The sequence below is a fragment of the Leucoraja erinacea genome, chromosome 2 (assembly GCF_028641065.1).
Source record: "Leucoraja erinacea ecotype New England chromosome 2, Leri_hhj_1, whole genome shotgun sequence".
In the NCBI taxonomy this organism is placed as follows: domain Eukaryota; kingdom Metazoa; phylum Chordata; class Chondrichthyes; order Rajiformes; family Rajidae; genus Leucoraja; species Leucoraja erinaceus.
In genome coordinates, this window is record NC_073378.1 from 63,386,588 (window position 1) to 63,410,871 (window position 24,284).

Sequence of the window (24,284 nt, forward strand, 5' to 3'; positions counted from 1 at the left end):
ATGGATCTCTTAATTCTGGATGGGAAACCAATATTACGCCATGCAGTTTCAATTTGAGCGTTAAAAAAAGGCCAATTATTACAAGTGGAAAGAAGAAAATTGCAAACTTGGTTGTGAGTGGAATATTTGAGTTTTACAAATATTGAATTGAGGATTGTTGGGAAAAGAAGTCGATTTGTAGCTCCACATGGATCTCTTTCAGCAAAAGAGTGAAGTGTGAGATGCTCACAGACTATGACGCACGGAAGCACCAAACCAAAAAACCCGCCTGGATGCAAAGATATTGGAAAGAACTGGCCGCCACTTACTGTGGGTGTGACAGTGTGCGCGATACAAACAGCGAATAGTATCACACTTCCTCAGTCATGTGATGATCATTGCCATTTGCGACCAGCTGATTGAAGAAGGAACATGAGACCGAGTGTGGGGCTTCTGGTGGCGATTAACTTCTTCTATCTGTACACGCCAGTAAGTGCCCTTTTTATTTTGCATTCAGTATTACATTCAATGGGCTGTTCGAATCGGACAATGAAATGTCCTCAGATCTGCAAAGGGAATACTTCCTTTGCAGTCACTTAAGGGAAGCGAGTTCATGCAGCCCACTGCAAGAGACAATAAATGAACCCGTTCTACAGCAAGCCCCCTCACCTTCGGAAACTGGCTAGCAAGTTATATCTCTGTGCCGGTCAGCAATCCCCCTTCTTCCCTGCGGTAGGCTCACTGTGCATTGGATAGGATTTCGCCAATTTAGTAATCAGGAAGCAAATCACCCGACCCGCCAGAGAGACAGCAGCTCTGTACACCCCGCAGCGAGTTCCCTCTCTCTGTGCATCTGGCACCCGATTGCCCACCTTTGTAAACCGGGTCCCGGGTCCCCGGTTACGTTGTTTTCAAGAAGGAACTGCAGATGCTGGAAACGTTGTTCAGGGCTTTAGGCACCCATTCCCCCCAATAAAGCCTTCAGTGCGCTCCAAGCTCCCCCGCTGCCAGTGGGAGGCTTCAGGTTTGTTTTGAGTAAAATCGGCGACTGCTTGGACTCTTTTGCTAGGGCAGAGAATGCTGAAAGAGTTATAGGGTTAAGTTTCTGAGATGAACTTTCATCAGAAGTAGAAATGTTTTGGGATAATACGGATTTTTATATCCAGCTAAGAGGCTGTCTGTAGAGGGAATAAAAGGAAGGAAGGTCAGTGAGGAATGAAAGCACAATAAATGGAATGATCTTGCAAGGTGATTAAAGGTGGTGAAGATACAACTGGAAATGCAAACGGAGGAAGCAGAGTTATTAGAGTAATGCATCATCGAAACGGGTCCTTTGGCCCAACTTGTTCATGTCAACCAAGATGCTCCATCTGAGCTTGTCCAATTTGCCTGCGTTTGGCCCATATACCTTTAAACCTGTCCTATCAAGGTACCTGTCCATATATCTTTTAAATGCTGTTATAGTAGTCAAGAGTGTTTTATTGCCACATGTCCCAAAACTGAACAATGAAATTCGTACTTGTAGCTACACAACAGATAAGTAAACATAGTTCTCTGTGAACACTATTATAAACACCAAAAACAGTAAACAAACAATAGTCCAAAGACAAAAACAGTACTCTGTCTAAGTTGTTCAGAGCTTATTTGGAGGTTGTAGTGTTTAATAGCCTAATGGTTGTTGGGGAGAAACAGTTCCTGAACATGGACATAACAGTTTTCAGGCTCCTAAACCTTCTTCCTGATGACAGGAGTGAAATGATAGTGTGGCCAGGGTGGAGTAGGTCTCCGACGATGCTGGCTGGTTTTTTGAGGGATGATTCCTGTAGATCCCTTTGATGCTGGGGAGGTCAGTACCTATGACGAACTTGGTAGTGTTCACCACTTTTTGCACCCTTCATTCCTGGGCGGTCAAATTGCCAAAACAAGGCTGTGTTGAAACGAGTCAATATACTCTCTACCGCACACCTGCAGATGTTCAAGAGAGCATTAATTGGTGTACTGAATATCCTCAAGCTTCTAAGGAAGTATAGGTGTTGATGGGCTTTCTTTATGATTGCATCAATATGCTGGGTCCAGGACAGATCTTTAGATATATCTAGAGATATGTATGCCCAGGTATTTGAAGGCATCTGCCTCAACTATCTCCTCTGGCAGCATGTTCCACACACCCACTACCCTCCGAGTAAAAGCGTTGCCCCTCAGCTCCATATTGAATCATTCCCCTCTCACCTTAAACATATGCCATCTGGTTCTCTTGGTCGGGGTAAAAGACTGCATTTATACTATCTAACTTTGATGATTTTATACACCTCTATATGATTGCCCCTCAGTCTCCTGTGGTCCTAGCCTGCTCACCTCTCCCTCTGCTCAGCCCCCTTAAGTCCTGGCAACATCTGGGAAATAACCAAAACAAGGTTGAGTAAATGCTGCTAATGTGAATAAAATTGCTGATATGTGAAAATGTTCAATTTTGTATTGCAGCAGTTTGTTTCCCCTCCATGGTGTAGACTTCCTCTTCTTCATTCTTATTATCTGCTCTCAGCAGTTGGGTCTCGTTGTGATGTGTGTGATATGTGGTCAACTTCAGATTAGGTTATTTTCATATACATCAGAGTGCAATGAAATTCCGTGTTCACATGAAACTCACAGAGGAAACAATGTAGATCCAGTGAGGATAAATACTTATTCTTTATCAACCTATCATTTGCCAGGCATTGCCCCACTTCTGCTATTCTTTTCCAACTTTCTCCCTCCTACTTCAGTCAGTTCAATGGAATGGGGCATTCATCTCTTCTTTCCTATTGAGCACTGTTCCATCATTTTCACAAATGCAGTCCCTCACTTATATTTCTTGCCTTGTGTACAGCATTCACATGTCATACCTTGCATTCCTAAACATTGGCGAGATCTAACACAAATAGGTAGTCACTTTTCAGGATGCCTCACTTCGGTTTGTAAGCATGACTGTGAATATATGTTTAGGGTCTTTTTCACCTCCTAAACGCCTCCAGTTCTGAAGGTAGTTCATTGAGGTATCACGGGTGTTGCTATTTCCAGTCAGAGCCATACAGCATGGAAACAGGCCCTTCGGTCCAACTTGCCCACATTGAACAACATGTGCAATCTACACTTGTCCCACCTGCCTGCGTATGGGCCATATCCCTCCAAACCAATCTTATTCATGTACCTGTCTAAATGTTTTTTAAACATTGTGTAAGTACCTGCCTCAACTATCTCCTCGGGCAGCTCGTTCCATATTCCTCCCATCCTTTGTCTAAAAGAATTTGCCCCTCGAGTTCCTATTAAATCTTTCCCCCACACCTTAAACCTATGCCCACTGGTTCTCCGGTGTTTTATCAATGGGTGTCAGATTTTCAGCAGCAGTATTTGTTCATTCCCATTATACTTTTGAGGTATAAACCTTTGCTGCCTGAAACAAAAACAGAAAATACAAGTAACACAGAATCAGTTGAAACTAACAGTTACATCAGCTGCCCTGATGCAAAAAAACATTGGTATGGATCTTACAAATCAGCCCCAATGCAAGAATTTTTACACATGTTCTGGAGCGTATTTTCTATTTCGAAACTTGCATTTCATTAGAGAATTGTATGGTAACCGTCATAGATGTTCCCTTGGTTTGGGAGCTGGCCTAGTGGAGCAAGCATGATTTCCTTGATATTAAGCTTTTCCTTAATTTTACTGTGCATAAAATGTGACCTTGATGTATAGGCTCAGGGGGATTAATCTGGTCTCTTTTGGTTGCAGAGTTCATCAAGGAGCTTTCAGATCGATTATGACAATGACAGTTTCCTTAAGGATGGTAAACCTTTCCGTTATATCTCGGGAAGTATCCACTACTCTCGTGTACCTCGATACTACTGGAAGGACCGTCTGATGAAAATGTATATGGCAGGATTGAATGCTATTCAAACGTGAGGAAAAAACTTTTTTAATATATCGGGTATTTTGCGATTGTTGGAATCACTATATCATTGCAGTTCTTTATACCTTTTAACCTTTCCTCCTGCCCTGATCTTCTCTGTCCTCAACTACTTGGGATTTTTTGGACAGTTCAGGACATTCAGTTACCATTGTAAATATGACCTTTGTTATTTGAGTGCAGTCCAAAGAGAAATGGCATTTCTTTCCTGCGCCTTGGTATTCTTCCACTCGTGCTATGTATTTTTTCCAAATTCATTATTTTGAAATCTTCTCTTTGCTGCTGGTTTCATAGAATGAACAATTATATGGGATAATATCTGGGCGATGGGATAGTTCCTTTTGTTCAGCTGCTTCAACCTCTTGGCCAGTGGCCCAGTTGAATCTTCATGTTGCTAACTTCTATTCCTACAATAAAGATCAAAGAACATATAACCATATAACAATTACATATAACAATTACAGCACGGAAACAGGCCATCTCGGCCCTACAAGTCCGTGCCGAACAATTTTTTTCCCTTAGTTCCACCTGCCTGCACTCATACCATAACCCTCCATTCCCTTCTCATCCATATGCTTATCCAATTTATTTTTAAATGATACCATCGAACCTGCCTCCACCACTTGCACTGGAAGCTCATACCACACCGCTACCATTCTCTGAGTAAAGAAGTTCCCCCTCATGTTACCCTAAACTTCTGTCCCTTAATTCTGAAGTCATGTCCTCTTGTTTGAATTATCCCTATTCTTGTCCACATCAAATCTGTCTATCCCTCTCATCATTTTAAAGACCTCTATCAAGTCCCCCCTTAACCTTCTGCGCTCCAGAGAATAAAGACCTAACTTATTCAACCTTTCTCTGTAACTCAGTTGTTGAAAGTAGCTTTCTTAATACTTGCATCAGTGTTCTCGGACCAGGACAGATCTTCAGAGATGTGCACGCCCAGGAATTTGAAGCTCATGACCCTTTCAACCATCGACCCATTTATATAAATGGGACTGTGGGTTCCCATCCTACTCCTTCCAAAGTCCACACTAAGTTCAGAGTTTTGTCCGAGCCAAGTTTAATAACCTGATGGCTGTGGGGAAGTAGCTATTCCCGAACCTGGTCGTTGCAATCTTCAGGCTCCTGTACCTTCTACCTGAAGGTAGGGGGAGATGAGTGTATGGCCAGGATGGTGTGGGTCCTTGATGATGCTGGCAGCCTTTTTGAGGCAGCGACTGCGATAAATCCCCTCGATGGAAGGGAGGTCAGCGCCGATGATGAACTAGGCAGTGTTTACTACTTTTTGTAGTCTTTTCCTCTCCAGTGCGCTTAAGTTGCTGAACCAAGCCATGATGCAGCCGGTCAGCATGCTCTCTACAGCGCACCTGTAGAAGTTAGTGAGAGTCCTCCTTGACAATCTAACTCTCCGTAATCTTCTCAGGAAGTAGAGGCGCTGATGTGCTTTCATAATACTTGCATCAGTGTTCTCGGACCAGGAAAGATCTTCAGAGATGTGCACGCCCAGGAATTTGAAGCTCATGACCCTTTCAACCATCGACCCATTTATATAAATGGGACTGTGGGTCCCCCTCCTACTCCTTCCAAAGTACAGAATGTGCAGAATGTGGAACTTTGTGCATAATTAATAAATTAATGTTCTTTGGAGCTAATCTTCTCCAGCTGTAAGCATGCTGACATTGGAATGACATTTTAAATAATCCCATTATGTAGATATGTGCCATGGAATTTTCATGAAACTGCACCGGGAAAATATGACTTCGCTGGAGACCGAGATTTAGAAGCATTTATAAAGTTGGCCAATGACATTGGCTTGTTGGTCATCTTACGAGCTGGCCCCTTTATTTGTGCCGAATGGGACATGGTGAGCGCAGTTAATTTCAATTAAGAAATCACCATTTGAATGTGAAAAGAAGTTTGCCAAATGTGATGGGTTTTCACTTTTATAGGGTGGCCTTCCTGCCTGGCTGCTGCGGAAAGATTCAGTTGTTCTCCGATCTTCAGATCCAGGTAAGACAGGTACATCACAAATAATGTGATTGACCTCCAATGGTCTTCATCTTTGTCAGGTATTCGCTTGGCACTTCCTTATTCAGTCATAAGCAGAGTTTCATGGCTTCTCTTTCTGCTGCCACACTATAGTCGTGGTATCCCCCAGTCACCAAGCCTTGAGCCTCTTCATCATTCAAATTACCAGTCTTCAACTTGAAATGTCTAAATCCTTCAACACATGGGCGTTGAAATGTGTGCCCTTTTTTTGCAACAGTTTTTATTTCTGACATATGTACCTCTGCTAGTATTTCAAAACACTTTTCATCCAAATCACAAATGGCGTCCAAAGTGATTGCGACAAAAGTATAGCATTGACCCACCCTCAGCCTTTGCCATTGTTAGTCACACAATTTTCATAAAGTAATTCAGTATGGAAACAAGCCCTCTGGCCACCAAATCCATGTTGACCAAACTCAAATATGGAAGAGTCAAATATAATACCAAGGTTTTAACTGTTCTAATTCATTCTCAATCAGTTGCTGGGAAGAGAAATGTTTTGGGTGGTTTGGGAATGGAATTTGTCAATAGATCCAAAGACAATAACTATTTTGTGCTTATCCCATATCCGACGTTGGGAAGCAATCTGACAATTTAATGACAAATAAGCGACGTGTTGGTCGGGTAAAACTGTGTCAGCAGTGTATGGGGAAGCCTGGCCTAGAAACTAAAGTATGTAACTCCAAATTGAGTCCCATGTTATCACACAGTTAGTCAATTTTGTGAATGTTTCTGTATATGGGTAGCAACATTATCGACTTATTTAGAGGTTAGATTTTCTTGTTCCCTTGTTTTATTTTTTGACCTCGTATGACAGTGAAAAATTGTCCTTACTCACATCAAAGAACCAGCCATTATGATTCAGAAACAAAGTAAAGGCACAATCAGAGTAAAGTTGTTTTCACAACCAGGCCCAGCACACCGCACACCTCAGCTTACTGTGCACAATGCACACTCATCGAAACCTGACTCGTCCTTGTATTTTCAAGTATCTTTGTGTAACTAAAACTGCCTTCTATTTGTCATTTGTCTCGATGTAACAAATGTCTCGACTGTACAAATAAAATCTGGACCATGCTGCATTCTATGCTTGTATAGCACGTGAATAGCACAACGTGGACTGATTTAAACAAATAGGCAGGTGAAGGTTATCAACCTTTTTTTTCTCATTTTAGATTATCTCAATTATGTTGACAAATGGATGCATGTTCTCTTGCCCAAGATCAAACAATTCCTGTATCACAATAATGGACCGATTATTGCTGTACAGGTATGGATTTATGTTTAACTTAAAAGCATGACTAAACTGTTCAACAGACTAGATAAAGGTTGCTAGGGTAATCCTGTTTAACCCATTTCTTGGTGGGGAATGGAGGTGGGTGTTCATGGTGGAGATGAGGCAATGAGTATCTAGGAAATAAAAGTTATTGAAGTGTTGAAGACCTTGTAAGGTATCTTGGATGTTGGTCGGGGATAAGGGGGTATGAGATAGATTCAAGGTATTTGGAGATAACTCCAACGGGGTGGCAGCAGGCAGAAAAACTGGGCCCTAAGCATTGCACTCTGCAGTACCCCTGTTATAGCCTCCCCACCAAACAATTATTTTTACTCTTTTTCTGATTCTTTGATTTCTGTTTGATAACCAATTCTCAATACATGTCAGTATATTACCCCAATTCCACATGCTATAATCTTGTTAGTCAAAATCTGTGGGACCGTATCTGACCCCTCCAAAATATTCAAATATCACATTCACTGGTTTCTCCTTGTTTATATTACTGATCACGTCTTCAATAAATTCCAACATATTGGAATCATAGATTGAAACAGCATTGAAATAGGCCATTTCCCCAATGAGACCATGCTGAATAACACGTACACAATTTACATTAATCCCATTTGATTTTCTCTGTAATTCCATCAACCTTTATGGATTCTACTGCTCAGCTACTCGTTGGGGACAATTTATAGTGGCAAAATCTCTCACAAATAAACTAATCTTTGCAATCTGGGAGCAAATCAGAGCACCTGGGAGATATCCATGTGGTCACAGCAAATGAGCAAACCCCCCACAGATAGGACCAGAGGTCAGGAATGAGTCTTATGTTGCTGTAACTGTGAAGCAACAACTCTACGTGCTGTACCATGATGCTGCCAATAGATGTAATTCTACTTTCATTAGACCCTCTTGGCTCTCTGCAATCCTATTCCTAACAAAGCTCTAAAGAAGGGGCTTGAACCAAATTGTAACCTATTCCTTTTCTCCAGATGTACTGTCTGAATCTCTTCAGCTTTCTGTGTCTATCTTCAGTTGAAACAAAACATAATGATTCTCACCTTTGCACGTGCACGTGTCTCTAACGTCAACACTTTCAAAACTCTTGGATGAAAATCACCAGGTCCCCGAGATTTATCAATTTACAACATCAATAACTTATCAAGCACTACATTTTGACTATCACTTAGTTCCTTTGATTGGCGATAATGATTGTGGAGATGATTGGGTTAATGTAAGAGGAACGCCTGTTTGCGGCAGTGATCCTGGGGATGATTGGGTAATGTATTTGCTGGCTCTGGACCCATTAGACCCATACCCGGTGGAACTTAAAAGGATGATGTGGATTTCATTTAAACTTACCGAATAATGAAAGGCAATGATAGAAACATAGAAACATAGATATTAGGTGCAGGAGTAGGCCATTCGGCCCTTCGAGCCTGCACCGCCATTCAATATGATCATGGCTGATCATCCAACTCAGTATCCCGTACCTGCCTTCTCTCCATACCCTCTGATCCCCTTAGCCACAAGGGCCACATCTAACTCCCTCTTAAATGTAGCCAATGAACTGGCCTCAACTACCCTCTGCGGCAGAGAGTTCCAGAGATTCACCACTCTCTGTGTGAAAAAAGTTCTTCTCATCTCGGTTTTGAAGGATTTCCCCCTTATCCTTAAGCTGTGACCCCTTGTCCTGGACTTTCCCAACATCGGGAGCAATCTTCCTGCATCTAGCCTGTCCAACCCCTTAAGAAGTTTGTAAGTTTCTATAAGATCCCCTCTCAATCTCCTAAATTCTAGAGAGTATAAACCAAGTCTATCCAGTCTTTCTTCATAAGACAGTCCTGACATCCCAGGAATCAGTCTGGTGAACCTTCTCTGCTCTCCCTCTATGGTAATAATGTCCTTCCTCAGATTTGGAGACCAAAACTGTACGCAATACTCCAGGTGTGGTCTCACCAAGACCCTGTACAACTGCAGTAGAACCTCCCTGCTCCTATACTCAAATCCTTTTGCTATGAAAGCTAACATACCATTCGCTTTCTTCACTGCCTGCTGCACCTGCATGCCTACTTTCAATGTCTGGTGTACCATGACACCCAGGTCTCACTGCATCGCCCCTTTTCCTAGTCGGCCACCATTTAGATAATAGTCTGCTTTCCTGTTTTTGCCACCAAAATGGATAACCTCACATTTATCCACATTATACTGCATCTGCCAAACATTTGCCCACTCACCCAGCCTATCCAAGTCATCTTGCAGTCTCCTAGCATCCTCCTCACAGCTAACACTGCCCCCCAGCTTAGTGTCATCCGCAAACTTGGAGATATTGCCTTCAATTCCCTCATCCAGATCATTAATATATATTGTAAATAGCTGGGGTCCCAGCACTGAGCCTTGCGGTACCCCACTAGTCACTGCCTGCCATTGTGAAAAGGACCCGTTTACTCCTACTCTTTGCTTCCTGTTTGCCAGCCAGTTCTCTATCCACATCAATACTGAACCCCCAATGCCGTGTACTTTAAGTTTGTATACTAATCTCTTATGTGGGACCTTGTCGAAAGCCTTCTGGAAGTCCAGATACACCACATCCACTGGTTCTCCCCTATCCACGATACTAGTTACATCCTCGAAAAATTCTATAAGATTCGTCAGACATGATTTACCTTTCGTAAATCCATGCTGACTTTGTCCAATGATTTCACCACTTAACAAATGTGCTGTTATCCCATCTTTAATAACTGACTCTAGCAGTTTCCCCACTACCGATGTTAGACTAACTGGTCTGTAATTCCCCGTTTTCTCTCTCCCTCCCTTCTTAAAAAGTGGGGTTACGTTTGCTACCCGCCAATCCTCAGGAACTACTCCAGAATCTAAAGAGTTTTGAAAGATTATTACTAATGCATCCACTATTTCTGGAGCTACTTCCTTAAGTACTCTGGGATGCAGCCTATCTGGCCCTGGGGATTTATCGGCCTTTAATCCATTCAATTTACCCAACACCACTTCCCGGCTAACCTGGATTTCACTCAATTCCTCCAACTCCTTTGACCCGCGGTCCCCTGCTATTTCCGGCAAATTATTTATGTCTTCCTTATTGAAGACGGAACCAAAGTAGTTATTCAATTGGTCCGCCATGTCCTTGTTCCCCATGATCAACTCACCTGTTTCTGACTGCAAGGGACCTACATTTGTTTTAACTAATCTCTTTCTTTTCACATATCTATAAAAACTTTTGCAGTCAGTTCTTATGTTCCCTGCCAGTTTTCTTTCATAATCTATTTTTCCTTTCCTAATTAAGCCCTTTGTCCTCCTCTGCTGGTCTCTGAATTTCTCCCAGTCCTCTGGTATGCTGCTTTTTCTGGCTAATTTGTACGCATCATCCTTCGCTTTGATACTATCCCTGATTTCCCTTGTTATCCACGGATGTACTACCTTCCCTGATTTATTCTTTTGCCAAACTGGGATGAACAATTTTTGTAGTTCATCCATGCAGTCTTTAAATGTCTTCCATTGCGTATCCACCGTCAACCCTTTTAGAATTAATTGCCAGTCAATCTTGGCCAATTCACGTCTCATACCCTCAAAGTTACCTTTCTTTAAGTTCAGAACCATTGTTTCTGAATTAACAATGTCACACTCCATCCTAATGAAGAACTCAACCATATTATGGTCACTCTTGCCCAAGGCGGCACGTACAACAAGATTGCCAACTCACCCTTCCTCATTACTCAATACCCAGTCTAAAATAGCCTGCTCTCTCGTTGGTTCCTCTACATGTTGATTTAGATAACTATCCCACATACATTCCAAGAAATCCTCTTCCACAGCACCCCTGCCAATTTAGTTCACCCAATCTATATGTAGATTGAAGTCGCCCATTATAACTGTTTTGCCTTTGTCGCACGCATTTCTAATTTCCTGTTTGATACCATCTCCAACTTCACTACTACTGTTAGGTGGCCTGTACACAACACCCACCAGTGTTTTCTGCCCCTAGTGTTTCGCAGCTCTACCCATACCGATTCCACATCCTCCAAACTAATGTCCTTCCTTTCCATTGCATTAATTTCCTCTCTAATCAGTAACACTACCCCACCTCCTTTTCCTTTCTCTCTATCCCTCCTGAATATTGAATATCCCTGGATGTTCAGCTCCCAGCCTTGGTCACCCTGGAGCCATGTCTCCGTGATCTCAACTACATCATAGTCATTAATAGCTATCTGCACATTCAACTCATCCACCTTATTACGAATGCTCCTTGCATTGAGACACAAAGCCTTCAGGCTTGTTTTTACAACACTCTTACCCCTTATACAATTATGTTGAAAAGTGGCCCTTTTTGATTTTTGCCCTGGTTTTGTCTGCCTGCCACTTTTACTTTTCACCTTGCTACCTATTGCTTCTACCCTCATTTTACACCCCTCGGTCTCTACGCTCACACATTTAAGAAACCCTTTCCCTTTAACTCCACTATCCCATTCGACACCCCACCCCCCTTATTGAGTTTAAAGCCACCCGTGCAGCAGTGGCAAACCTGCCTGCCAGAATGCTGGTCCCACACCTGTTAAGATTCCATCCGTCCCTTTTGTACAGTTCCCCCTTACCCCAAAACAGATCCCAGTGACTAAGAATCTAAATCCCTGCCCCGTGCACCAGTTCCTCAGCCACACGTTCAGGTCCCGTATCTCCCTGTTCCTGCTCTCGCCAGCACGGGGAACTGGAAGCAAACCGGAGATAACAACCGTGGAGGTCCTGCTTTTCAACATTTTTCCAAGCTCTCTAAAGTCACGCTGCAGAATATTCATCCCGTTCTTTCCAACATCGTTTGTGCCGACATGCACTACCATTTCCGGATGTTCACCTTCGCCCTTGAGGATTTTCTGCACTCTGTCCGTGACATCCTGGATCCTGGCACCGGGAAGGCAGCACACCATCCTTGCATCCCATCTGTTGCCGCAGAAACCCCTGTCCGTACCTCTCACAATGGATAGAGTGGATGTGGAGAGGGTGTTTCCATTAGTGGGAGATTCTAAGTCTAGAGGCCACAGGTTCAGAATAGAAGGACAATAGGCTCTTGAATAGTAAGGGCGTCAAAGGTTATGGGGAGAAAACAGGAGAATGGGCTCCTGTGTGTTAAGATTTTATGAATACAGTAGAAAGATTCCATCAGTGAAAATTTCAGTACCAGCCGTATACTATATTTGCAAAACAGTAATCAACAAAGCAAAAGGATTACTGAGATCAGTCAGATGACCTGAAAGAGTTGGTGCTATATACTCTGACCAGGCTGCATTTTGAGGAAATGTTGTTGTTGTGGCTATGATCTCTTTTTGTTAGAGGTGAGTTATGAAGAAATACTTTAATAGAAACAGTGCTTGCACAGTGCTAATATGCACGTTTCTCAATGCTATGGAGAAATCATGAAATGATGATTAGCGTGTTGGGAGTGGATGTGCAAGTGGGATAACAGAATGTGTGAATGGGTGATCAATGTCTGGTCAGACTTGGTTGGCTGAAGGGCCTGTTTTGATGCTGTATCTTTCAAACATTTTGACAGATGAACCAAGAGAGAAAAGTTTGGACAGTCCCCAAAAGAAAAATGGAATACTGCATACTATTTGAATGGAAGGGGTGACTTACGCAATATCAACAGTAAATTTCAGTCAGCAGTGGGAATAATGTGATTAAAGACAGACAGTGTTTCAGAGTTGAGGATGCAATGTACTGAGGAGGAAGTAAATGTGACAACAACAAAAGGAAGGAGGTTGGAGAGAGTGTGACAGAGACCCATGAGAAAGCAACACGATAAAACAAGATAAAAGGAATACACTCTCATGATTCCCAAGTTATTTGAAACCAGGTTGTGGCATTGACCACTGCTTCTTTCTTTGTTCTTAACCATCTGGTTAAGCCCATGTCCAATATTCCTTTCGGATGCTTCCTATTTTACAAGCTTTTCCAATTTCCAAGATGGCTCTTATTATTAACATTTAAAAAAAATGGCAATAATATAGTGCTGCTGTACTCTATCTTCCACTAGATCACAAAGTAACTCTTTGTTTTATTGGGATTTTATGTGATAGACCAACACAAAGTGGCACATAATTGTGAAGTGGAAGGGAAATGAAAAACTTTACAAATAAAAAAACTGAAAAGTGTGGCGTGCAAATGTATTCAGCCCCTTTACTCTGATGCCCCTAAATACAATCCAGTGCAACCAATTGCCTTCAGAAGTCACCTAATTAGTAAATAGAGTCCACTTGTGTGTAATCTAATCTCAGTATTAATACAGCTGTTCTATGAAGGCCTCAGAGGTTTGTTAGAGAACATTAGTGAACAAACAGCATCATGAAGCCCAAGGGACACACCAGACAGGTCAGGGATAAAGTTGTGGAGAAGTTTAAAGCAGGGTTAGGTTATAAAAAAATATCCCAAGCTTTGAACATCTCACGGAGCACTGTTCAATCCATCATCTGAAAATGGAAAGAGTATGGCACAACTGCAAACCTACCAAGACATGGCCATCCACCTAAACTGACAGGCCGGGCAAGGAGAGCATTGATCAGAGAAGCAGCCAAAAGGCCCATGGTAACTCTGGATGAGCTGCAGAGATTCACAGCTCAGGTGGGAGAATCTGTCCACAGGACAACTATTAGTCGTGCACTCCACAAATCGGGCCTTTATGGAAGAGTGGCAAGAAGAAAGCCATTGTTGAAAAAAAGCCATAAGAAGTCCTGTTTGCAGTTTGCCACAAGCCATGTGGGGGACACAGCAAACATGTGGAGGAAGGTGCTCTGGTCAGATGAGTCCAAAATTGAAGTTTTTGGCCTAAATGCAAAACGCTATGTATGGCGGAAAACTAACACTGCACATCACCCTGAACACACCATCCCCACTGTGAAACATGGTGGTGGCAGCATATAACCGTATAACCATATAACAATTACAGCACGGAAACAGGCCACCTCGGCCCTACAAGCATCATGCTGTGGGGATGCTTTTCTTCAGCAGGGACAGGGAAGCTGGTCAGAGTTGATGGGAAGATGGATGGAGCCAAATACAGGGCAATCTTGGAAGAAAACCTGTTAGAGTTGGCAAAAGACTTGAGACTGGGGTGGAGGTTCACCTTCCAGCAGGACAATGACCCTAAACATACAGCCAGAGCTACAATGGAATGGTTTAGATCAAAGCATATTCATGTGTTCGGATGGCCCAGTCAAAGTCCAGACCTAAATCCAATTGAGAATCTCTGGCAAGACTTGAAAATTGCTGTTCACAGACGCTCTGCATCCAATCTGACTGAGCTTGAGCTATTTTGCAAAGAAGAATGGGCAAAAATGTCAGTCTCTAGATGTGCAAAGCTGGTAGAGACATACTCCAAAAGACTTGCAGCTGTAATTGCAGCGAAAGGTGGTTCTACAAAGTATTGACTCAGGGGGGCTGAATACTTTTGCACGCCACACTTTTCAGTTTTTTATTTGTAAAAAAATTTGAAAACCATATATCCTTTTCCTTCCACTTCACAATTATGCGCCACTTTGTGTTGGTCTATCACATAAAATCCCAATAAAATACATTTACATTTGTGGTTGTAACGTGACAAAATGTGGAAAAATTCAAGGGGTATGAATACTTTTGCAAGTCACTGTATGTAGATGATGAAACTGTTCTCATCTTAATAAACATTAGTTTAATTTAGAGCTACAGCTTGGAAATTGGCCCTTCAACCCTGAGTCCGCCAACCATTTTTTGATTAATCGCATGTATTTATGTTTCCCACGCCAAAACTCAGTGAGAAATGTTGTATCAATGAGATCAATGTCTTTCCAACAATATTTGCATGGTGCAAGATCGGGACAACATTCTGATTTGGCTGAGAAGTGGCAAATGACGTTCCTGTCAGATAATAACAGTGTCCAGCAGGGGGTGTTCAGACACCACCCCTTGACAGTCAGTAGTGTTATAGGAGACCATTCTTGACTCGGAACTTAGCTTGAACAAGAGATCATTTTTAAAAGGTAGATGCCGGAAAGATAAAATAAAAACCGAAAATGCTGGAAATATGGGAAATACAAGTCGGGTTGAATCTGTGGGAAGAGAAACAGAGTCAACGTTTTAGGAAGTAGTTGTGCACGTTGGCACAAACTATATAGGTAGGAAAAGGGATAGTGAATCTGTGGATTACTACTGGTGCCACGTGCTAGTGACGGTAGGAATAAGAAGCTAGAACAGATAAATGTGTGGCTCAGGAGTTGGTGCAGGGACAGTGATTCAGATTTTTAGACCATTGGGATCTCTTCGAGAGCAGAGGTGACATGGACAAGAGGGACCATTTGAACTATAGAGGACCAGTATCCCTGTAGGGAGGCTTGCTGGTGCTACTCGGGTGGGGTTTAAAGTCGAGAGGGGGGGGGGGGGGGGGGGGGGGGAACGAACCAGAGTAGTAGGTCAGAAATTGGAAGGAGTGATTGGAAGATAGGGGTCAGGACCAATAAATCTGAAAGGAAGGACAGGCGGGTAGAGGTGAAGGAAAATGATGATGCTGATGGACTGAAGTGTGTTTATTTCAATGCAGGTAGTATTGTGGAGAAAGCAGGTGAAGGTAGAGCCTGGATTGATGGTTGGAACTATAATGTTGTGGAAAACGTGGTTGCAGGATGTACTTGACTGGCAACTCAATGTTCCCGGGTATCAATGTTTCAGACATGATCGAGAGGGAGGCAAAAGAGGTGGAGGAGTTGTGCGACTGATCATGGAGATCATCGCGGCAACACTCAGAGAGGACATTCCAGAGGATTGTCTGCAGAGGTGGTGTGGATGGAGTTTAGAAATATGATATGTGCAAACACACTAATGGTATTGCATGATAGGCCTTCCCAGTAGCAAGCGGGAGGTAGAGGAAGTGTGTAAAATTATGAGAGGCATCGATATGGTAGACAAAGAAGATCTGTGTACATGTTTTTTGCACAGAGAGTGGTGAGTGCCTGGAATGTGCTGCCCGGGGTGGTGCTTGAAGCAAATACATTATTAGCATTTAAAAGACTTTTGGAGACAGATTTGGAAATGCAGCAAATGGAGGGATATGGATTATGGTATTGGCATCATGTTTGGCACAGACATTGTGAGCCAAAGGGCCTATTCTTGTGCTGTACTGTTCTTTGTTCTGTGAGACATGTCATCAGAACTCTACTTGACTGGCTATCTAGATACTGCAGTGATGACACATTAGAGGCTAGGTTTTGTGCAGCATTAACCTATTGGCCTGTGACCTAATAAGTTAGGTCTTTATTCTCTGGAGCGCAGAAGGTTAAGGGGGGACCTGATAGAGGTCTTTAAAATGATGAGAGGGATAGACAGAGTTGATGTGGACAAGCTTTTCCCTTTGAGAATAGGGAAGATTCAAACAAGAGGACATGACTTCAGAATTAAGGGACAGAAGTTTAGGGGTAATATGAGGGGGAACTTCTTTACTCAGAGAGTGGTAGCGGTGTGGAATGAGCTTCCAGTGGAAGTGGTGGAAGGTTCATTGGTATCATTTAAAAATAAATTGGATAGGCATATGGATGAGAAGGAATGGAGGGTTATGGTATGAGTGCAGGCAGGTGGGACTAAGGGGAAAAAAAAATTTGTTCGGCACGGACTTGTAGGGCCGAGATGGCCTGTTTCCGTGCTGTAATTGTTATATGTTGTTATATGGACCTCTAAAGCATTAAAGGATTGGGGTTGCAGGTTCTTTTCCAAGTCATTCACCATTGTGATTAGAAATATGAAATAAAAGCTAAAACTGCTGGAAACAAATGATTACTAAGTTTGAAGATGATACTAAAGTAGGTGGTATTGTAGACAATGTAGATGATTAACTAAAGTTACATTGGGATCCAGATTGGTTGGGAAAGTGCGCTGAGGAATAGCTAATGTGGTTTATATCAAATACATGTGCAGCTATATTTAAGAGGGAGTTAGATGTGGCCCTTGTGTCTAAAGGGATCAGGGGGTATGGAGAGAAAGCAGGTACAGGATACTGAGTTGGATGATCAGCCATGATCATATTGAATGGCAGTGCAGGCTCGAAGGGCCGAATGGCCTACTCCTGCACCTATTTTCTATGTTTCTATGTAGAGTGTTGCATTTTTGAAAGTCCTACCGGTTCTGGACTTCACAGTGAATGCTGGGATCCTAGGAAATGTGGTTGAGCAGAGGGATGTAAGAGTACAAGTACATAGTTCCCTGAATGTGGCATCACAAGTAGATAGATGGTGAAGAACGTTTCTGGCACCTTGGCCAACAAGGGCCAGGGAATTGAGTATAGAAGTTTGGACGTTATGTTATTGTCCTACAAGACATTGGTGAGGCTGCACTTGGAGTATTCTGTTTGGCTGTAGTCACGCCTGCTTTAGGAAAGATGCCATTAAACTGGAAAGAATGCAGAGAAGATTTACAAGTATGTTGCCATGAATCGAGGGTCTGAGCTTTAGGGAAAGGTTGGGCAGTCCAGGGCTATTCTCCTTGGAACGTAGGCAGCTGAGTAGTGATTTTATAGAGGTCATGCAGTTGTGAGGCACTGAAACAGGCCCTTTGGCCCTGCTTCATCAATGTCACTTAGTCATTGTCCTGAATCGTAATGATTCAGCACTCATGAGCACCGTCAACACACAAACTACAGCAATTCAACAAAGCTGCACACTATCAGACTCCTGTGGGCAACCGGGGATGAGAAACGAATGCTAGATTTGCCATCACCATTCACAGAACAGAGAACTGTGCAGCAGAGGAACAGGTTATTTGACTCAAAAGGTCCACACTGACTGTGGTGCCAGGTTAACTTAATCTCATTGCCTTGATGTAATCCATATACTTCTATTCCCTGCATAACCATGTGCTTAACTAAAAGCCTCTTAAATGCCTCTACCGCCACCATCATGCCCGATAAATGAATTACAAAAGAACTGTAATCAATAACTGTGAGGGTGGATTTTTTACATGACTAAAAGTGACAAGTGGGTTAAAATTCTTGTGCTGTTCCAGGTGGAGAATGAATATGGCAGCTACTTTGCCTGTGACTATGATTATTTGCGCCATCTATCAAAACTCTTTCGATATTTCCTGGGAGATGAGGTTATTCTGTTTACAACGGATGGCGATGGTGAAGCATACCTCAAGTGTGGCTCTTTGCAAGGACTGTATGCAACCATTGACTTTTCTCCAGGTAAAAATCTTTCTCTTTTTCTTGGAATATCTGAAATCATTTGGATGCAAGGACAAAGAACTCTGTGGTGAATTCCGCTGCTCCAATGATCTGTCTTGATTAATTTTGTTCCACAGCTGGCTTCCAAAAAAAAAAATTGCATTAATACAGGGACTCCCCTCTTCTACTATAGATGAGTAGTAGACAGATAGTAGAGTAGTATCACCGGGGTCTCTTCTATACCCCGTAACTCTGCTCTCACTCCCCATTCCCCCCACTCATAAGGGCAGAGTCCCCCTTGTCCTCGCCTTCCATCCTACCAGCCATCACATACAACAAATAATCCTCCGACATTTTCGTCACCTCCAACGGGATCCCACCACTGGCCACATCTTCCCATCTCCTCCCCTGTCTGCTTTCTGCTTTCCGCTCTGTAGCTCCCTGGTCAATTCCCACCCAAACCACCCCCATTCCTGGCACTTTCCCTTGTAACCGCAGGAAATGCTACACTTGTCGCTTTACCTCCCCCTTTGGCTCCATTCAAGGACCCAAGCAGCCTTTCCAGGTGCGGCAGAGGTTCACCTGCACCTCCTCCAACCTCATCTATTGCATCCGCTGCTCTGATTGCATGTCAGCTGCTCTACACCGGTGAGACCAGGCGTAGGCTTGGCGATCGTTTCGCCCAACACCTTAGCTCGGTTCACAATAACCAACCTGATCTCCTGGTGGCTCAGCACTTCAACTCCCCCTCTCATTCAGAATCCGATCTTTCTGTCCTGGCCAGAGTGAGGCCCACCGTAAATTGGAGGAGCAGCACCTCATATTTCGCTTGGGCAGTTTACACCCCAGCGGTATGAACATTGACTTCTCCAATTTCAGGTAGTCCTTGCTTTCTCCTCCCCTTCTCAGCCCATTGTCTCCGTCCACTGTCTCCGCCTCTTCCTTTCTTCTTCCCGCCCCCCCCACCCCCACATCAGTCTGAAGAAGGGTGGCGATCTGAAACGTTGCCTATTTCTTTCGCTTCATAGACGCTGCCTCACCCGCTGAGTTTCTCAAGCATTTTTGTCTACCTTTTACATTTATATTGTCACTTTACATACCTCTTAGGATATTATCCATGAAGTTGTTTTAATAACGTAGATGTGGAGAAAGGAAAGTGATTTTAACTGATCAAAATATGTTTAGAACTCAAAGAGAGCCAGTACTATCCTTGATCTACTTACGCATGGTTTACATACAGTAAGACCCTGCTTCAAGCTGTAAAAGATCAGTTTATGTGTAGGAAGGTACTTCAGATGCTGGTTTAAAAAGTTCAGTTTAGTGTATTGTCGCGTGTACAGTGAAAAGCTTTTGTTGTGCGCTGACCAATCAGCAGAAAGACAATACACGATTACAATCGATGCAAGTTATGTTTATACTTTTGAAGTATTGAGCCATCTGCAGTCATCATACATCAAAGCATTGGAATTTGATTTAGTGCTGTTGTGTTTTTTGAATGCAAATGGACTTTTCCCTGGTAAGTTACAATAATGACTCTGTAACGTTGACCTGGGTTCTAACATAGAAACAGAAAATAGGTGGAGGAGTAGGCCATTCGGCCCTTCGAGCCTGCACCGCCATTCAATATGATCATGGTTGATCATCCAACTCGGTATCCTGTACCTGCCTTCTCTCCAAACCCCCTTTAGCTTCAGCCACAAGGGCCACATCTAACTCCCTCTTAAATATAGCCAATGAACTGGCCTCAGCTACCTTCTGTTGCAGAGAATTCCAGAGATTCACCACTCTCTGTGTGAAAAATGTTTTTCTCATCTCGGTCCTAAATTTCCTCTTATCCTTCAACTGTGACCCCTTGTTCTGGACATCCCCAACATCGGGAACAATCTTCCTGCATCTAACATGTGTGTCTCCGTTGAAAGTCTTGAACAATTTCCATGTTGATCATGCTTTCCATACATTGCCCCTCCGCAACGCTACAGTCTGAACATGGCTGGCCACATTATCGAGCACCTCCTGGCCACTAGACTTTCATACCTCCATAAATCCTACTACGTAACGTTTCTCCTTCAGGCATTCCCAAAATGATATAGATATCCCAAGCCCCATGATCTCCATCCTGATCATTGACATGTTATTCCACAATTTCTTTCCACCATGTTTCTCTCTCAACCCCAGTCCTCACAACATCAGTGGAATGACCCCCTTACCCCATTGATGAGCCCCAAATAAACCAAATATTTGCACTTTCCCACCCTCACTGATCAGTCCTTTGATGGCTGACACACCCACTGCTCAGAGTTAAGACACGGACCACCCTCTTCACCAGCATCCCCCATCCTTCCAGAACTAATCTCAATACATTCAGATATATTTTGCTATCTGCTCTCTGCGGTATGGATTGGAAAATACGTAACAAGCATCCACTGCTGCCCAAGCATTAGACAGTTTGCTCCAATGGACCTATAACCAAAATGCCTATTCGCAGACAACACAGCTGCCTTATGGTGACCCTGGTCCAGTACACATGCGATTCCAAGTCCAAGTGTTGCCAGCCTCACATTGTGCAATGCCTTATTCTCTCAACAGGTGGAAACATGACAACAAAGTTAAACATTCAACGATATGCAGAACCCCATGGACCACTGGTAAGCATCAACCAACTAACAAGCATACTTTCAGCAAATCATATTATACTGCATGAGATAGAACACCTTTCTTTGGCTTAATTAGCTTGTCCAACAATTACAAAACGTAGAAGCAATCAAACAGAGAGTTCAACCCAACACTTCATAGAGTCATGCCCATTGGCCCAACACATCCATGCCAACCAAGATGCCCAATCTAGCTGGTCCCAATTTCCTGTAAATTCCTGTAAATTAATCTTCAAAAAGATTTATGAGGTGCTACGAGAAATTAATATATTTGACTAGAAATATATCTTGATTTCTTCATTGCTGCTGGTGCAAGATATTTTATGCATGGTTCCATTTATACCTTTATTTAATCACTAAAGTGATGAACAGCTACTGTTTCATCATAAATGTTTACAGAACTTCTTTCACAAAGGTTAAACTGTGAACCCTTCCTGCTGTGTCAGCCCAGCTCTTAGTATCTCATTTGGTTATCCATGTATTATTCCTATTCTTCTTCTGATTAATTTGTTCCAACATTGTTAAATCCTGCTGGAAATGCGCGCATACTCCCCACCATGCTTATTGTTTGCTCATCTAATATAATCAGACCATGGAAGCAGTATGTTTGTGTTTTAAACTATGTTAGAAATCAGTAATAGTCACCAAACCTTCCAAGGATGATAAATTGTTTCATATTAAATAGTTTCATTGCAATAGGCACCAAGCTCATATTTGCAGAGATTTAATTCTGTACCCTATGTTCACATTTCCCCAGTTTATGTGTTTCAGCAAGACATTGGTGAGCCATTTTGTGTATGAAGCAATATTCACTTTGCATTTTCTTTAGCACATTGATGTCAGTGCTGCAAGATGCTTAGCTTTACACTTTTAAACCCTTGCTAAGAGTGTCAATAGCTATTGTCGTATTGAAACAATTTTACAATGACAAATGTCTTCAGAAAGGAAACTTGCACTAAAGCACACATTCAGTTCATCAGTCATATCTTTACAAAACCTGATCTATCCTTTGTGACCAAATTCATCTTTACGCATTTACTTATATATCACATAAATGAATGAATCTTTGATGTCGTTGAGACAATTTGTTTTAATTCCCTTTGCTTTTGCTATGATGAATTAGTATGTATTATATTCAATGCCAGTTATTTCTTCCATAATTTTAATCAATAATGAGAATTTTTTTTTGTTAACTCTCCTTTTACAGTTTTTAGTTTAGTCATTTAAATTTGGAATGAACCTCCCTTTTGCATCTTGCGGATGTGCAAGATTTCTTCGGCCCTCAGCCCAAATTTAAATGCAAATTCAGTTTTCCTATTGTATCAGTTTTCTTTTCAAACTTCTATTACTTATTTTAGTTTTCATTAATGAGAGGAATATCTGGGGAAAAATATATATTTCTCCTATTTGCATAGAAATTTGAGTGCTTACCTTAGGGTGCAGAATGATGTCTTTGGGCCCCTGCAGAAAACACCATGTGCTTAAAATGCTTTCTGAAATGTTTGCATTGAGTATTTTAATTATAATTCCTACGTAGCAAAAAGTTATTTAAAAAATGTTAATATGTGTTTTAATACATATCTACATTTTTCTACTTGTTTTATTATGAAGGACATTAATAGTGGATAAGGGAGATTGTTCTCTTCCGAAGAGTAACTGGCAAACTTCATAAATTTAATAGGAATCTGAGGTGTAACCTTTTCACACAGACGGTGGTAGGTGGACGGAACAAGCTGCTAGAGGAGGTAGTTGAGGCAGGGACAATCCCAACGTTTAAAAAACAGTTAGACAGGTACATGGATAGAACAGGTTTGGAGGGAAATCGACCAAATGTGAGCAGGTGGGATTAGCATAGCTGGGACATGTTGGCCGTTGTGGGCAAATTGGGATGAAGGGCCTTTTCCACACTGTATAACTCTATGACTAATGTAAAATAAACTCGCTAGAATTTAGAAGATTGAGGGGGGATCTTATAGAAATTTACAAAATTCTTAAGGGGTTGGACAGGCTAGATGCAGGAAGATTGTTCCAGATGTGGGGGAAGTCCAGAACAAGGGGTCACAGTTTAAGGATAAGGGGGAAATCTTTTAGGATCGAGATGAGAAAAACATTTTTCACACAGCGAGTGGTGAATCTCTGGAATTCTCTGCCACAGAATGTAGTTGAGGCCAGTTCATTGGCTATATTTAAGAGGGAGTTAGATGTGGCCCTTGTGGCTAAAGGGATCAGGGGGTATGGAGAGAAGGCAGGTACAGGATACTGAGTTGGATGATCAGCCATGATCATATTGAATGGCGGTGCAGGCTCGAAGGGCCGAATGGCCCACTCCTGCACCTATTTTCTATGTTTCTAAAATTGTTACTTTGAGACGTGTATTTAACGTGAAGAGTTATTGGAGTGTGAATTATCTTGTCAAAGGAAGTGTTTAGTGTTGAAGTAATGGGCCCTTTTAAGGTAAAATTGGATACATATATGATCAGCTGAGCACACAGGTGTGTGGAGAGCATGCAGTTGGTTGCCACACCGTTATGAATGCTGACATCCACGAATGTGTTGCTGATAGGAAATAATGTCATCAACCCATCAACTCCAATTCAATAAACATGATTAAGAAGATCTGAAAGATTGCTCCACCTGCTAAATACTTTATTATTTCCTTTCTTTTCAGGTAAACTCTGAGTTTTATACAGGATGGTTGGATCACTGGGGCCAAAAACATTCTGTGGTCAGTAAGGAGATTATTGCTCAATCATTGGATGAAATGCTTGCCCTTGGAGCTAATGTTAACATGTAAGTAGTATATTTGTATTTACTAATGTTTTAAAGATGTTCCAAAACTAAACGGTGCAGTTTCTTTTTGAAATCTGATTTTTATTTTGTCTCTAGGTACATGTTTGAAGGTGGAACTAATTTTGGCTATTGGAATGGTGAGGATCTATCTCATATTCTATCCCAGTAGTGGGATTGCTAATTGTTAGGATCAATTCCCCAAGTGGGTTCTCAAGACTCACTGCTGAATTCAATTGAAGTCTCACAGAAACCAGAAAAGAATGTTGCAAAGCCATTATTTACCAGAATGCTGACAAAAATGCTCGAGAAACTCTTCGATGTTCCAGCATTGCAGTTCCTTCTTAAATATTTACCAGAATGCTGCCTGGAATAGAGTGTTTCAGCTATAGGGAGAGGTTGGATAGA

The 24,284-nt window shown here is 42.3% G+C and overlaps 1 protein-coding gene across 1 annotated transcript in view; it reads left to right on the plus strand.

Annotated features, from left to right (window-relative positions):
- Window positions 1-312: 312 nt before the first annotated feature.
- The window catches only part of LOC129710798 (beta-galactosidase-like), an 85,578-nt gene continuing 61,606 nt past the window's right edge, over window positions 313-24,284 (plus strand). Inside the window, exons 1-9 of the mRNA XM_055658053.1 lie at window positions 313-468; window positions 3,748-3,914; window positions 5,639-5,789; window positions 5,875-5,935; window positions 7,150-7,244; window positions 18,279-18,459; window positions 21,025-21,083; window positions 23,758-23,879; window positions 23,976-24,016. Of these exons, the coding sequence (XP_055514028.1) occupies window positions 412-468; window positions 3,748-3,914; window positions 5,639-5,789; window positions 5,875-5,935; window positions 7,150-7,244; window positions 18,279-18,459; window positions 21,025-21,083; window positions 23,758-23,879; window positions 23,976-24,016 (934 nt within the window). The 5' untranslated portion in view covers window positions 313-411. The remainder of the gene's footprint in view (window positions 469-3,747; window positions 3,915-5,638; window positions 5,790-5,874; window positions 5,936-7,149; window positions 7,245-18,278; window positions 18,460-21,024; window positions 21,084-23,757; window positions 23,880-23,975; window positions 24,017-24,284) is intronic.